Source organism: Dendrobium catenatum, unplaced genomic scaffold (genome assembly GCF_001605985.2).
Source record: "Dendrobium catenatum unplaced genomic scaffold, ASM160598v2 fragScaff_scaffold_71, whole genome shotgun sequence".
Taxonomy (NCBI): domain Eukaryota; kingdom Viridiplantae; phylum Streptophyta; class Magnoliopsida; order Asparagales; family Orchidaceae; genus Dendrobium; species Dendrobium catenatum.
In genome coordinates, this window is record NW_021318533.1 from 763052 (window position 1) to 780723 (window position 17672).

Here is a 17672-nt window from a genome sequence, read left to right on the forward strand (position 1 = left end):
GACATTCGTTTTGTTGTAAGCTAAAAAATGTTGAATAATTGGTTCAACATATATTACGGATTCACCCTTTCCTTTGAATTAGACCAGCGCTCTTGGCTCTTGGCTGTTGGGGAATATGGAGTTGGGGCTGGATGGAAAAGCTGCTCTTGGCTCCATCTCTAATGATGTAATAAATGTCCTCTTTTTTAAAAAAACTTGAAATTACTTTAAACTGTTAGTTTTGCGAAAAACCTGCGGAGTTCTATATCTAAATTTACCCAAAAAAATGTCGGGCAAAGTGCCTGATCGGTTTTGTACAAACAATAATTATATTAGTTTTCTTAAATTTTTATACATCACCGAAAATCATCTTGATCATACGCGGATCTCAATGTAAATATGATTTGGGAGCATCCAAATTAAATTTAGAACCATCCAAACTTTGTTATTATCCCACAAGCTAATGACGTAGCTTTGAAGGAAGGCTACTATTAGACTAGGTCACTAGAAAAATTCTAGGACAGAGTCATCATTCATTAAATGACCTTAGAAGGTCAAAAGACTCAAAAGGCATAGTACTCAAAAATCTTAGAATAAAAGTCTCAAAAGATACAAATATATTAAAATCTCAAAATGATAATCTTTTTTATATAATCTCATAATATAAAAAATTTACATAATAAAAATGCATCATAATAAAAAAAATATTTCATAATAAATTTTTTTACATAATCTCAACTTTTTTATTATCACTTGTAAATGCTTTTCTAAGCTCTCTAAGCTCGCTGTCAATTCCATCATTATATGAATCTGAATGAGAATCCTTGGATGCATTGCTTGGAACCAGACCTTAACTACAATCTCAATTTTACGTTGTACCAGTCAATCTCCTTTCAAGAAGCCACAAATAAAAACCTCATCAAGAGAATGGAGCATCAAATTTTATATATGAGCCACCTGAATGTGATTGTTGATTTCTTGATGGTATGATAAAGACTTCTTGACTTTTTCTAGTCTTCAATGATATGATTTATGTCCAGAAAAGCACTTTTCTCTCCTATAAATATATACAATGATTTATTTGTCTAATTTATGTCTATACAAGCCATAATTAGCATATGGAAAAAGTGATCAAACTTCTATCACAGTGGAGGAGCACACCCTTTCCCTACCAAACTTTTTTTGGAGTAATAATGAGCATATCATAAAATTTCTTGCAAACCACTACAAGACCATCAGGTCTCCAATAAATTTGCACCATAAGTGTGCGCCGCTGGATTGTTACATTCAACATTGTGTTCGATCTTCTCCATCAAGTTGTTTGTTATATGCCCTTGATAGCATTCATTTATATTATCTCCAACAAAGTTTAGCCTGACCACCTTCATCAGCCTTTGCTACCTTGTTTGGTCACTTTGAACCATCATTTTGTATAGGAGGCGGTTTATGATTTTTGGTCATGTGGGGAGAATGATCTCTCATCGGGACTCCTACAAAAGAAGGAGAACTGGAGCTTGATAGGTGATACCACCTATTTAAGATAGTGGAATGCCCTCTAATGTAAGAAGTATAGGAGAGAAGGAGGAGAAATAATATTTCAACCATCATCACTTTCTGTCATTATTGTCTTATTAGCGTTACGCTCAATTTAATGAATTATCTTTTTATTTGATAAACGGAATATTTTTTTGGGTAGATTGGATCTAATCCATAAATTCTATTTAAAAGAATTTAATCTCGCAGAATAGATAGGGACATAACACAAGCATAATCGTATACTTTTTTTATGATAACTGAACCTCATCCCAATATCTAAATTAAATTTTATATATATTAGGAATATAATATAAAGAGGTTGTGGCCTTGTGGGTCATTATCATACTTCTTTTATAAGATCATCCTAAAAGTTGATATAGTTAAAACTATATTAATGATGACATAATGATAATTTCTTAATCAATCGTATGTTCAGACTGATCGCCACATTCTGATGTCAATATCATTTATCGTTTCATGATATTTTTTTTTATTGTCCATGTTGCTTGGTTTGGAGTTGACAACGTAACTAGCTTCTCTCTCTCTCTTCTCTTAAATAACTAAATTTTTAGAGTAACTAAAGAATATAAATATATCATCATGATTCACGAGATAAAGATCGATCTTCGCCAGCAACGACAAGAAAATGACCATGAAGCTCCTCCACCCATATATATCCACCCAACTAAGTTGAATTTATCATCTTTTGGGAAGGTATATAAATTTAATTTTTGGAAGATATCTTTTTCTTCATAACATGCGGTGGTTCAATGCTAAGTGATGTTAATCTACTTTGGGCTCCAAAAAATCGGCCCCAGCCTCCCCTGCTGCTTTTCGGAGGAGTTTTAATGGATTAAGCTCTGGGTAAACTTTGGGAAGGCAAATGAGTTTGTAGAGAATACACTACCCAGAGATTTCGCCCTCATTTTGCGAGGACTTTATGATCTGAGTTTTGGTTTCCTATAGGTGCAAGCTCCTATAGGTAATTATCCTTCCCGATCACGAGAGAGAACTTTCAAGAAAGGGTAGTTGTCGATCAAATACGTAAAAATACATATTATCTGGCATATAGTAGCAGCATGGCTTTAGAGCATTTGGAAGTTGATATTTAAAATAGAAATTTCACCATCTTGCACTTAAAGCGTATGGTGGGGAAATGGATGATAGACCCGATCAGAATCTCATGGTTCCGTCGTCCCGAGCCATCGTGGTCCCTGGTCTACTTAGTCAGAGGAGGTAGTCGACCTACTAACCTGACAGAAAGATCCTTGTCGGCAACCATGGGTTGCATCATCCAAGGGGTCCTTGTAGACTTGGGAAGAATGCCAATCTAAGGGGATAAGTTTGAATCCACCTTAGCTAATAGAGGGTTTTGTGCCCTATCAATTATATCATATTGATTCATATCTCAAGAATTTGATGCCACTGTGGAGCATATGGGGCTGTAGCCATAACCATAATTTAATGGTTCCATTTGGTGGAAAACCACCCGGTTTAGAGAGCCCTTGTCATAACTATTTACCTATAACATCATTTGGTGGCAAAACTGCTAATTAGAGGACTCGTGCCATGTCCTTACTAGAAGAAAATTATTTGAGAATGAATCATAGTATTATTCTTGATAAGACATTAGCTCTTTATAAGTTGGAGTAGTTTTTAATTTGTTTACCTCAACAAACTATTGCAGAATGTGGATGAATTTTATGCTTTAAATATTTAGATTGATAATTTCATTTTCTAAATATTTTAGATTTTTGGAACTTTTGGATTTTGTATTTTGAGTTTTCGTGGGTGTTTGGATAGAATTTTATAAAATATTAGAATTAACCCCTCTGGTTGAGATTTACTTTTCAATACGGCCATCATCGAGGTGTTTGGGGTCATTTTCATTTGTGGATTGAACCTTATCGACTCTATCGAGCTGTAGATAGAGGATTAGGTTCCGTATGCTTTATATTTTTATTGATGATTTTCTTTTGTCATTGACCTTGAAGGCCTTATATAAATATATTAAAATAAATATCTCAATCGACGCTATGACCGTATATTTGTTTAATAGTTTGAGCTGTGTTGACTCCTATATAGGCTCAAACTAGAGCTCTTTTATTGACCCATGCAAAATCCCTAGACGTCACGTGTGTACCCATAATACGCTTGTCGGGGCCAATATGTGTCGTGTGATTACACATGCCCTTTTGTGTATTGATGTGCATATAGATTACAATGCAATTAAGTGCGAGGGTATTCTTGGAATATTTATAATGGCCTTCTTACATAGATGTTGGGAATTCAGTGGCATGGCATTGTAGTGTGGTCATTTGCCCATTTCATATAATTAGATTGTCGTACACTGCTCGTTTCTTTCTATATGTAGCTTGTTGTCCACTAACAAATCTTCTGCTTTTCTTGTAGATACTTCTACCCACCGTAATTACTTTGCATTTATTTTTTTAGATAGTGTATTGTATATATAATGAGTTTCCTACAATGACTCGTAGGAACTTGCATTTGCTTTAATCCTTTGGTATTTTCCTCATGGATGATTTCAAAGAGTTAAAAAAATGAAGGCACAAATTTGGGAATGAGATCCACACAGGCACTATAGGAGATTCCTCACGCACATCAAAATTCAGAGTCCGTTTAAGTAATCTCATTTAACAAGCTTATATATAATAAGATCTCCTTGAAAAAATATAACTATAATCATGATCCATGACTAAAGCAAAAAGATATGGACTTAAGACTGATCCTTGATGTAACCCAACCAAAATAGGAAAAAAAAAGAAACAAAATACCTTACGTTCCATCGGTGAAAAACGACCCTCGGCGGCGCGCGAGCAGGAAAGAGAGGAAAGGATGCTCGGCGAAGTCCGGTGACCGTCGGCGGTGAAGTCAGGTGACCGTCGGCGACGTCAGTCCACAGCGAGCGACGGATGGCGACGGGCAAAACACGCGAGGTGAGAGAAGGGAAGGAAACGAATGAGCGACCAAAGGGGCTCGGTGCCGAAAAATAGGGCTTTCACCGGCGGACATTCCGGCAGAGTAAACGCTTAAATATCTCAATTGACGCTATAACAGTACATATTTGTTTAATAGTTTGAGATGTGTTGACTCCTATATAGGCTCAAACTAGAGCTCTTTTATTGACCCATGCAACATCCCTAGACGTCACGTGTGTACCCATAATACGCTTGTCGGGGCCAATATGTGTCGTGTGATTACACATGCCCTTTTGTGTATTGATGTGCATATAGATTACAATGCAATTAAGTGCGAGGGTATTCTTGGAATATTTATAATGGCCTTCTTACATAGATGTTGGGAATTCAGTGGCATGGCATTGTAGTGTGGTCATTTGCCCATTTCATATAATTAGATTATCATACACTGCTCGTTTCTTTCTATATGTAGCTTGTTGTCCACTAACGAATCTTCTGCTTTTCTTGTAGATACTTCTACCCACCGTAATTACTTTGCATTTATTTTTTTAGATAGTGTATTGTATATATAATGAGTTTCCTACAATGACTCGTAGGAACTTGCATTTGCTTTAATCCTTTGGTATTTTCCTCATGGATGATTTCAAAGAGTTAAAAAAATGAAGGCACAAATTTGGGAATGAGATCCACACAGGCACTATAGGAGATTCCTCACGCACATCAAAATTCAGAGTCCGTTTAAGTAATCTCATTTAACAAGCTTATATATAATAAGATCTCCTTGAAAAAATATAACTATAATCATGATCGTTGGTAAGTTGTATCACAATATGACGCAGATCCAGCAAACTTATGTGAAAGGAACCGAACAGTTTAAGGTTAATGAAAAATTTTTGAATCACATCTAAGTTTGGCATACGGAGAACAAACTTGCCAACTAAATTAAGAGCGAAAGGCGCAGCAAGCTACAACACCACAGAATCATCAAACATTAGTGCCGAAGATCCCTTAAAGGAAGTAAGAACAAAACGAAGCTTAGCAAAACACGAAGAAGAACCCGCCAAAACTTCGTTAAAGGAATGAGTTTTCCCATTAGGGAACGAAGACAAAGCTGAGATAGATGACGTTGGGGACGTCATCTCCCACAATCAGAAAATCAAGAAAAACCTCAAAACAAAGCTCAAGAAATATCGAGGAAGCCAACAGAGAAGAAAAATGCACGAAAATACCAAACCAACAACTCCAAGAGCGAAGAGAAGAGGCGGGAGAGAAGGAACCCTATATTGCCTCAGAATCGCCAGTACAGAGGAGCATGCTGCTAAAACTAAATTTTGGTTTTATGAGATTTGGATCTACCTAGAGTTTGGACCTAGGGTTTGGTTTTTAGGTCATCTCAATTCATCTTATGGTTATTAGGAAATGTCTAAAGGGATTAGTTTTTTTGGGGCTTCCCAATGCTAAGTCCTTGTGTTACCCCTTAGGAGATGTTTTATAGGTATGATCTACTATGAGGAAGGAATGCCTAAGGTCTAAATAAAACCTAAAGGGGAAGAATTATTCTCATACAAGAATCATCTCAACATGTCCCCAAACCAGATAAGTGCCTATCACCTGTATGTTCCTTGGAGTGTCCACTCAAAATTTGAACTTAAGTTTGACATTTAAAACTTCACTGATAATAGCCAAACAATCTCAAAAAAGCATCAAGGTTAGTTATCTGGATAGACACTTATCCATGTACTATCTAAAGATGAGTTTCCATTCCAATACATAAAATGTTGAACGAGCTAATATTAAAAAAGTCTCACCTTAATAGACAAACAATCACCTAAAGGTCAAGTTGAACTGCTACATAGAGGATGAAGCAACATATTCAAGTTGATATGAAACATTTTGCAAATAAATCTGCAAAGGGTTTTTTTTTTAGCCTAAAAGTCATAATTGATTCAGGGATCAATGATGGGTTTAAATTTGGTCTAATGGACACCTTGTCATATTCAAAGCTTGTGTTTTATAAATTTCATATACATATAATTAATCTGTCTTTTTAGACTTACTAATAAATTATATTCAAAGATGATACACAAGATATATAACAAGTTTAAAATATAAAGCTAACTCCATGTTTTAGACTTACGAATCTATTTATTCAATGATGATGTTCTAGATATAGAACATTATCATTGAAATGAGAATAGTTCATTAATATTCTATGAAATGAGAATAGTCTTTTATTTTTCTTTTGTATAAACATTGAAAGAAGGACGTTGGAAAAAAGATATTTCCAAGGTTTTTGTGATTCTGTATTTGAAAGTGTATACAGGGCCAAGGGAAGTGCTTGCTTTTCAATTTCATGTTTATGCATGCACACAAAATTAGTAAATAATGGGTTAGAATTAAAAAAAAAATCGATTTTTAGCAACTTACCTCCTATAATAGAGTTTAAAATCACAAGAATATCTTACTATAAAAAAGAGAAGAATAAGATCGATCGATGTTTATTAATCTTATCTCTGCACCCTAATATTAAATATTTTGTAATCAACGCAAGCTAACAAGATCTCGGTCCAATGAGAGGTTAGGTTCATATCATATCGGTCATACAATCAATTTTTCATGATAGATTTTGTGAGTGTTTGTGGGGAGTAGGGGAGTTGATAACTCTGGAGTCATAACTTAATATCAAATAAAAAAAAGAAGATCAATTACATATTGATCAAAAAGCGTTATAGTTAGATTAACATAAAAAATTTATGAAGCTCTTCAAAAGAAAAAAAAATCTAAAACCTTAAGACCATGAATAACAAAATGCCACTATAAAAGGAAAAGATAGTACAAAGCCTAGAAGACTGATCAATAGCTAATTGGAGAAATTTTTTATGCCATTTTCGTGTTTCTATCATTTACTTTGTTTTGCAGAGTGTTTGCCTTGTAGGTGATCGTGCAGTTGAGTGGATCAGAAGGAATGTGGAGATGGTTATTAATTTTTGTACCTTTATGATTTTTTGGGTGCTCTTTCTTATGCACCGTAGAATGTACCTAGGATTTTTTTTGTATTTTTGCTTAATAGGGAACTTGAGCTCATAGGATTTTTTTTTTGCCTTTTCTATTTGTAGCTCACCTGAGCAGTAGTGAGCTTGAGTTTCCTTTAAGGACCTTGTAATCGCTTTTTTAATTAACGCGTAGACCCCGTTGTAAGTTTCCCCTCTAAAAAAAAAGCTAATTGGAGAAATAACTATGAGGCGAGCTCGAAACACTAGAGCTTCGAAGTTGAGAAAAATTGACTTAGTTGAGTCCATGGGTTGCTTGATCGAAAAAAAATTGAAGTATTTGTAAAAGAAAAAAAAATTACCCCACTTGGATTGAGCAAATATCTTTGCTCAAAGTGCACTAATAATGCCCAAAATTGTTGAAGAAAAACGCATAGAAATTTGTCAAAAAAGTAGCAGCATTTGCATAGAAATTATAACATCATAAAAAATAAAGCTCTAGAGCACCCTTAAAAATTTGAGAATACATCTTGATGTAAGTTTTAACTACAAAAAGAAAAAGTATCATAAAAATATATATTAAATAGGAGACTATACATAAACAAGTTTGAAAATTGGAATCATAAAAATCAATGAGAGGGAAGCTAAAAAGTTACATAAGAAGCAAAATTGTTTTTACTTTTTAGATCAATTAATAGTTTTCTTTAAAATAATCATCATGTATCCACATGTTTTCAATTGCACAATTTAGCTTTGGACTTAAAATTAACTCTATAAAGAAGCTTTTCTAAAACGAGCAAGGGGAGTAATGCATTTTGTTATTATATATGCTCTCTAAATGGTAGCAACTAGTACACCAATATTACGTAGGAATGGATTTATTTTAAGAGGAATGATTTCCAAATGGTAAAGTAAAAAATCCACAAGATTCAAAATATCAAACAAGAAGTAAAATCTATAGAAAATCCCAAACTATTTTTCCTTGGCAAAATGTAAGATCAGATCATAACCAAACCGAAAGCAGCAGAGAAAAAAAATAATAATAATAAATTTAACCAAGGCTTAAACTTCTACACAAATTGATCTACTTTGAATAAGTCGTTCACAATTTTACAGATGATAGTATTCCAAGTAAACTCTACAGCGCATAATCTAAAAATGCACCCAACAAAAAAAAGTTTAGTACGCTCAACGCTGCAAAATAAATTACAATCAAATCCAAAAGCTACAGTAGAACATGAAATATAAATCCAATTAAAGAATTTTGTGCGTTGGGTCTTCTTCTTCTAAGGAGGAGAATTCATCTTATAATCAGAGGCCATCAATGGGCGTGAAAGGCACTGCCTTACTTCTAGAAACCCAGTATCCAAGAAAAACTGAAAGGCAGAACGCGAGCACCGAAAGAAGCAAAGAAAAGGCAGTAGCAGCATCCCATGAACTATTTGATGAAGTCATGTAAGAAGAAGAGGAGGATGGTGCAGTTATGTCTAATGGCAGCCAGTCACAGCTAGCTGAATAGTGTTGAGACTTGCTCCATGGTTTTCCTCCAGTTGGATACCAGAAAGCAGCCGCCACTCTGCTTGTCTGTCCAATAACAAACTGAACATCCTGCAATTTTTCAAATAGCAGGTTCTTGTATGAATAAGCTGAGCTAAATGCGTCTTGGACATAAAAAACATGAGTTGAAGACGTAAATAAAGTATTTTTTTTTTCTAAAATTTATGATAAATTTAGATCATAGAAATATTATTTAGAAGTACGAGTGAAGTTCATAAGAGAAATATGTACAGAGTTTTTTTAAATTATATGATCTACTTAGCCTCTTTTACAAGATGAACAATTACCTTCCACATTGACCACCTAAATGTTGATCTCATCCCATATTAAATGATGGAAATTAATAATGAGGTTGCGTGGGAGTAAAAATTGGGTCTGACATTGATGGACCTGTACTCCATAAGCTTTGTTACGTAGCATGTCGAATTGGCTCCATATTATCATTAGCCTCATCTGCAAGCTCTCTGAAGGTCGCAGAGCGGACCATATTTCAAAGTTATTAGGCTTTTGTGCAAAATGAATTGATAGCAAGCATCATCTCACTTGAATCTTTTCTATCACTTCTATAGAATCATCGGAATAAACTCTCAATTAAATCAATTATCTCTTCCATTACTTTTTTTTATGAGTGTGGTAACATAAGATTAAAGAAAAATAACGCAAAAAAGTGTGATACTTGCATAAAGTCATTCGATTGGAGACCTATGATAGTAAGTAGTGGAAGGTTAGAGCTCAACCTGAAATAAATATAGCGAAGCCCATAATTTATACCATTGCAAGTAACAAGAAATTGTACAGTTATTATTATTTTGATTTAATGTACAGGCGCCATGATGATAATCTAGCTAGTCAATATGCGTCTTGCCTCTACCATCCACTCATTTGAAAGTTATAGATTTATAGGCTCGACATCTACCTGTAGTTGCCAATCAAATTGCCTAATAACACAATAAAAAAGATGCAACTCAACATGCCTCGAAGAGATAAGCGGCACTCATATCTCCAAACTCTAAAACTTAAAGAGGCAATGTGCGACAGAAGAAATGTTAAGTTTTCTAAAGGATCTATATAGTGCATAATAAAATTCAGTGAAATTTTTCCTAGAAATTAAATTTAATGAAATAAAAAGTCATGTAGTAAAGTGCTTATACCTGATTATCTTTCAAACTATCAATTTATTTACGATAGAACTTAATATTTAATATTATTTATTGAGAGCTTCATGACTCATGTTCATTCAAACTATAATTTGTATGTGTGGAATCTGATTGTGATGATCAATCAGGTTGTTCTGTTGCCTCAGATCGCAAGTTTATCGTACTTTCTTGGGCGTGGGGGTTTACCTCTACTTGGAATTTTTTTTCGTATGACCAGACGTTGTGTTCCCGAACGCCCCAACGCTAATATACAGAGAGTAGAGTGCCACAACGCTCTGGATTCGCGTAGGAATGCTACAAATTCAACGTTGCATCGTTGCAAGTTTGAGCACCGCATCGTCATCAAGCATAGGCTTGAGCGCCGCAACATCATCAGGCAGTGGCTTGAGCGCCGTAGCACCCCAATATGGCATCGCAACGCTGCAAGAAGGACTGAACAGTTTTTTTTCTCGTTTTTCTTAAGGGTTGAATCCCTTGGAGTTATTTACTTGGTTTCCCATGTATTTCTGATGTGAAGTCATTGAGAAGGGAATATGTGAGAAAATAAACAAGGATATAGCGAGAGAAAAGAGAGATCCGTGCTTATTTCTCCCAATTTCATAGCGAATTTCTTGGTGAGGTATGGTTCCGTGATTTTTTCTCTAATTTGGGTTTTTGCATGTTAAATCCTGTTGTCATTTACTTTCCACTGCTTTTAGTTCCTTGCTTGTTTCATCATTATGGTGTATACTCCTCATCCCCAACACAATTAGATCTATTAGTACAACAACATCAAGTCTTTGTCCCACTACGTGGGTTCGGCTACATGAATCATTTTTCTCTATTCTGTCCTATTAAAAGTCAAATTCTCGTTTAAATCTAATAAAGAAGTATCATTTCTAATATTTTCAAACTAAGTATTTTTAGGTCTGCCCAACACAATTAGATCTATTAGTATCTTTACTAAAATAAAATCAAATCAAATACATATGCATGAAACAAAAATTACCTACATCTAGTGATTTTTTTATAGATAGTTAGAGTGTAGTACATGTAAGGTTGGACACCCTACATGTATAAGCTCTCAATTCCAAACTTATAGATGCAAACAACATGGCATGTTTACATTGATGGGCTTAGTAGCATTTTTTAGTACGTTGTTTCAATATGCGCGCACTGCACCATCCAATATGTTGAAAAAAAATTCTAAACCTTCTATTAAAGGAAAAAATACTATAAATGAACTTCAAAGGAACAACGGAAAGCTTCTTATAATAAAAATAATATATGCACAAAATAATTGAAATAATTCCATATATCAAAGATGTTCAGGTAAAAGTTACAAGCAAAAGTTCACTGCAACTAGTAAAATGGCAAACAAGTATGCACACAAGCCTAACCCATACTGAACTTCAATGTTATATTTGAATTAGTTAAGTCATTGTAAATGAACTCCAAAATTGGACGTGCCAAAAAGCTCATAACAACAATCCGGCTAAGTTAGCCAGCATAGTCCTACATCCACAATGTTGCGTCCAACCATGGTTTAAAATTGCGCAACATGATGCTCGCCTTGAGGCCCGCCTTTGCGCAATTCCAGTAAAAAACGCATCGAGTTTTTTTATGAGGCTTACACCTCAACTTGGTTGAGGCCCGCCTCGCCTCACTGGCATGAGGCTTACGCCTCACACTATATATATTAAAACTTACATAAATCTTGAGGTAAATGCCCGACATTGGACTCACTCTATAGGAGAGGAGGAAGGGAAGAGAGCAGTTCATCATAATGATGATTCAAATGAAGAACCCATTAGAGATGACAGTGCTGATGACTTATGAGTTTTTATGTGATATGTCATTGCTATTTAGTTTTGGAAATTTGAATTATATGCTAATGAAAAGAATACTAGGATTTGGGAAAGATAGAATTTTGACTTGAACTATATTTCATGTTGTCTTATTATTGGGATATTTTGATTTCACTTCATATCTTATGTTTTTTTATGTTTTATATCATTCACTCATTAGTATATTGTTGACCCGTATACAAGAAAAATAAAAATCAAATCATTCGCTCACCTGCTCTCTGCCCCCGCACGTCGTTGCCGCTCTTCGCACAACGAGGCCATACCTCGCGTCGTCTACACGACCCGTTGGCGTCGTTAAATAAAAAAAGAAAACGAAGGCCTCGTTTGACTCTTTCGCTGGCTCTCCGCTCTCGCTCGTTCCCAATCTCCCTTTCGATCGCCACTGCAGCCTCGTCGCGGCCGAACGACTTCGCTCCTGCGTCGCCGCTCGACTATGCACCTTCGATGACTTTTTCTTCTGTAGGATCGGAAACAAGATCGGGAGCTCGCCTGTGAAGGTAACTCTCTCCCCGTCGAGCGCTTCTCCGGCTCTTCCGTGGTCGACCGACTTGTCTCCCTCGACGACATTCCTTCCCGTCGGTCCGAAAGTTACTATAGTTTGATCGGAAGCAAAACGAGAACTCGTTTGCTGTGGAAGTTAACTTTCTCCCTTCCGCCACTTCTCCGCATCCTTAGTGGCTAGTTCGACTTCGTCCTTCGACGGCTTGCCCTTCCTGCAGAATCGGAAGTCACAACATTTGGATCGGAAGTTGCAAACGGGAGCTTGCTCGGTGTGATCCCCCATGGCCGCTCGACTTTGCTCCCACCGACGCCGCCCCTACCTTTTGGATCAGAAGTTAAGACATTTTGATCGGAAGCAGACGGGAGCTCGTGGCTGTGAAGGTAACCTTTTACCCTTCACGTGCTTCTCGGCCAAATCCTCTCATTTTGCAGAACAGAGAGATAGTGAGAGGGAGGGACATTTTAATTAATTAAATTTTTGGTTAATTATAATTAATTAATCTTAATAATAATTAATTATAATTAACTATAATTAAATATTTTAATTACATTTAATTATTCTTAATAATAATCATTTAAAACCTATACACGCTCTTGTAGCGTGGTGGGGACGGTCCTCAACCTCGACACCGACATCGCCGACGACACCGCTATGCAAAGGTATGATGTTCCAAAATCCCATTCTCGACGTTTGCAGCGGACCGGGGAACCACCTATACGCGCTCTTGTAGCACAGTAGGAGGGAGCCCGGTGCGAAGCATACGGCGAGGTGGGTAAGCCCTATACACGCTCTTGTAGCGTGGTGGGGAGTCACTACTGTTCTGGTACATCACTGCTGTTCTGGTACGGGTACTACTGAAGGCCCCATACACGCTCTTGTAGCGTGGTGGGATGAAATTTCTACGGCCGCGGTGTTTGAGGACACCTACCATACACGCTCTAGTAGCGTGGTGGGAAGGCCCAGCTCCCCTATTTTCCCCAAAACGGGGGATATGCCGAGGTGCTGCCGAAATTTTCACTGAAATGTACAAAGACTTGAATAATAAGAAGACCTTCTTGGGCAACAATATAGAGGACCTGTACTTGAACAGAAATGTATAGAACTTGAACTAAATGAGCAGAGGACCTGTACGATGAACAGTGGACTTGTGGACCTGAACCTGAACAAATTCTAAATGATTTCTAAAGGTTCAAACTCAAATAAAATAAAATCAAATTGAACTCAAATTCAAATCATTTGAACAAGAAAATGAACATGCAATTGAACTCAAAGGACTACAGGGGACTTGAGCAAGACTAGAGCATCAAACAAAGACTTTGATTTAAACTGGATCTGGATCCGAACAAAGCACTTGAACTCGTGCTATACAACATTAAGTGGGAGTTATAGACTCGATGAACTCGAGTCTAAATGAAACTTAACTCGGATTCAAACACATGAAAGGAATAAAGCTTGAATCACAAACGAGGGAACTCAGACTACAAGACATTTGTGTGGTCAACAGTGACTCAATGTCAGATGAAATACACTGATCTTAGTAAAAAAATGTGAGGCATACTACAAGACCTCAATGCACAAACTCCTATGACAATCCCCACAAATGCCTGTTGATTGAAGATGGCAACATTGTCAATCGATAATGATGATTTAGTCTCCTACAAATAAGTACAATCAAAACCACCTGAGATCGGTGAAAGGTGGGTAGGATGCAAGAACAATGACTCTCCTACGAATACTTCTAGGAGGTCGTAGCAGATGCAATGGGTCTTTGCAAAAAAATACAACCTACTTGTGGATAACAACAGTGGGTACCTCGTAGGCACAACGAACCACTGTGGGCACAAGTACAATCAACGCCCACCTGAGATTGGTGAAAGGTGGATTTGGTACCGGTGTAAACGGCTGTTCTACGAATACTCCTAGGAGCTCGTAGCAGATACAGCGGTCTCTTGCAAATGGATACTTGTGGATAACAACAGTGTATTGTAAGTACAATGAATCACTGTGGACACAAGTACGCATATTATCTACAAGGATGGTGACCAAGATCTATAAGTGCGTTGAGTACAAAGGTGACTCTATATATGAAAAGGACACCCCCTGGCAGAAGGGAAGAAATGTTTGAACAAATTAGAACCAAACTTCCTGGTGTTCCAAAGTCTCTTTTTAGTTCTATAATTAAGAATAGAACAGTTCGGATGCCCACAAACACGGAAAATAACAAGTCCATTACATCGAAGTTCCTAAAAGGAGTTCTTTCCAGATCAGTGATCATTGACCCCAAAATCTAGAAATAACCTCCCTGGTGAATGAGAAAGGGGGAGTCAACACCAAGACGCCATGCCACCGGATCCGCAACATTCGTACTGAACCCGATCCTTCTATACGGATCAATAGAAGTCGACAGGGTTCGAACCTTCAAACAAACACATGGTTATGAGAACCGATGTATTTGTTTCAATACATTCATATTATGCCTTCAAGGCCTACAATCAAAAGAATTCACTAACAAAAGGCATGAAGCCTACGAAACCCGATCCTCCTAAGTAGATAAATGGGAGTAGACAGGGTTCGAGATATCGGATAAATATGCGGTTACGAAAGTTGACCAGATATTTATTTTGTACATACATATTAGGCCTTCAAGGCCTACAATCAAGAAAATTCATAAACAAAGGCATAAAGCCTATGCAATCCGATCCTCAGTCAATAGCTTGTCTGAGTTGACAAGATTCAATCAACAAATAAAAATGACCCCAAACACCTTAATGATGGCCGTGTTGATTGTTTATCTCAACCGGAGAGGTTCACAAATACTTTCAAATGCCTCTTAAAAGTCCATTCCAAACATCCAAAAATCCAAAAAATTCTCAAAATTCAAAAAAAATTTAAAATTGAAATAAATTCATCAATAACTTAAAACAAAATCCATCCACCATCCACAACAATTTGTCGGGGTGGACAAATTGAAATCTACTTCAGCTCACAAAGAGTTAATACCTAGTCGAAAATATCACTAGGATCCATTCTCAAACAATCTCTTGCCAGTAAGGACGTGGTACGTGTCCTCTAACTGACGGTTTTGCCGCCAAATGGCATCGCAGGATAAACGGTTATGACCCGGGGCCCTCTGAACCGAGTGGTTTTGCCGCTAAATGGCACCACGAAATACCGGTTATGGCCAGAGCCAATACGTTCCTTATTGGTATCAAATCCTTGATATATGAATCAATAGGATATGATCGATAGGGCACAAAGCCCTCTGTTAGCTAAGATAGATTTAAATTTGTCCCCTTAGGCAAATATTCACCCCAGGTCTACAAGGTCCCCTTGGACGAAGCAACCCACGGCTGCCGACAAGGATCCTTCTGTCAGGTTGGATCGACTACCTCCTCTGACTAAGTAGACCATGGACCACGATGGCCCGGGACGACGGAACCATGGGATCTTAATCGGTTCTATCATCCATTCCCCCACCATCCGCTTTGAGTGAAAGATGGTGAAATTTCTATTTTAAATATCAAATTCTCCAATCCCTATGCCCATTGCTGCTACTATATGCCAGATAACACGTATCTCTACGTATCTGATCGATGACTAGCCTTAATCGAAAGTTCTCTCTCATGATCAGGAGGGGTAATTAACTATAGGGGCTTGCGCCTATAGGAAACTAGAACTCAGATTATAAACTCCTCACAAAATGAGGGCGAAATCTCTGGTTAGTGTCTTATCTACAAACCCATATGCCTTCCAAAATTTACCCCGGAACCTATCAGTTAAAACTCCCTCGCCAAATAAAAAGAAAAGAGCGAGCGGAGGCCGGGGACGAATTTTCGGAGCCCACATATATAAAAAAATTATTATTTTATGTTTACACAATCTTTTGATTTTGAGGCTTACGCCTCGCCTCACGAATGAAAAATGCCTCAATACCCGAATATGCAATTTTAAACATTGCGTCCAACCAATACTTCTTCATCGACTTGTGCGCCAAGCATAATCTTAATATCTTGGAGAATGTTTGTCATCTATCCTAGAAACAGAAGAAAGTGCTTAGTTTTGGGCATCAACACTTATCTCAAGTTATTAATAGATGATAATCCAAGCTTATGACTCATAAATGCTATATGCTTGTGAAACCTACAACCTCAACATCCTGAATGAATATTGGACACTCAACTAGCTACTGCCTTGCAATGACTAGGTGGCTAGCCAATTCTAAATATCATACCTTAGTTACAAATAATTTCACATTAAATGAATTTTACTATGATGTCAGAGTTATTATTAATTACCATTTTTTAAATGTGATGCTAGATATGAACCCAGTAAGTAGGCTATGTCGGACATAACATCTGTGGTGGTGAATTTGCTGTGGTGACCAATTTATCAACATCACTTCTTTGAGGTCTCTGTCTTCTCCCTTGATCTACAACCATTTATAATTCAAGATAGAAACCTGGAGAGTTTTCTAACGAATTATGCCTCTCAGTCACAATGTTTCAAAGAGAGCCGTATGTTGGAGTGGGTTTTTATAGGAAGAGAAGAGAATTTCTGTCAAAGAGCTATACATGTGGCGGGCTGATGATGATATATAAGGTACCAATGATTAAGGCGGTAAGTGATAATTATTTCTATCTAATCCAAGTTTAGGAATAATAAATCACTAGGAATTCAAATGGCATCGAATCCTTTTTGATGGGGGGCATAAAGGACAATGGAGGGACATACCAAATAGCACCGCATCTTATTTGTTACTATCGACGCTAAAGGATGAGATGGATCATAATAATGATGACCATGAATGTATTAAATGATGGTTAGGTCACTAAGTTCACGGCCAATGGTAGTTAATACGAGTGTAGAGACATGAATTTATAGGAAGTGGTGAGAACTATCAAAGAGCTATACATGGCTAATGTGGGAAACTGATGATTTTTTATAGGGTATCAAATGATTAGGGCGGTAAGTGTTAATTAATTCTATTTAATCCAAGTTTAGGAATAATAAATCAAGATACTAGGAATTCAAAGGGCATCGAATCCTTTTTTATGGGGACCAAAAGGATAATACAAGGACCAACCTGAAAGCACCTCATCTCATTCATTACTATCAATGCTAAAGGATGAGATGGGTCACAATAATAATGATCGTGAATGGATCCA

At 36.8% G+C, this 17672-nt stretch overlaps 1 protein-coding gene across 1 annotated transcript in view; it reads right to left on the minus strand.

Annotated features, from left to right (window-relative positions):
- Positions 1-8494: 8494 nt before the first annotated feature.
- LOC110097051 overlaps positions 8495-17672 on the minus strand; it is a 65602-nt gene continuing 56424 nt past the window's right edge. Inside the window, exon 8 of the mRNA XM_020823264.2 lies at positions 8495-9052. Within this exon, the coding sequence (XP_020678923.1) occupies positions 8756-9052 (297 nt within the window). The 3' untranslated portion in view covers positions 8495-8755. The remainder of the gene's footprint in view (positions 9053-17672) is intronic.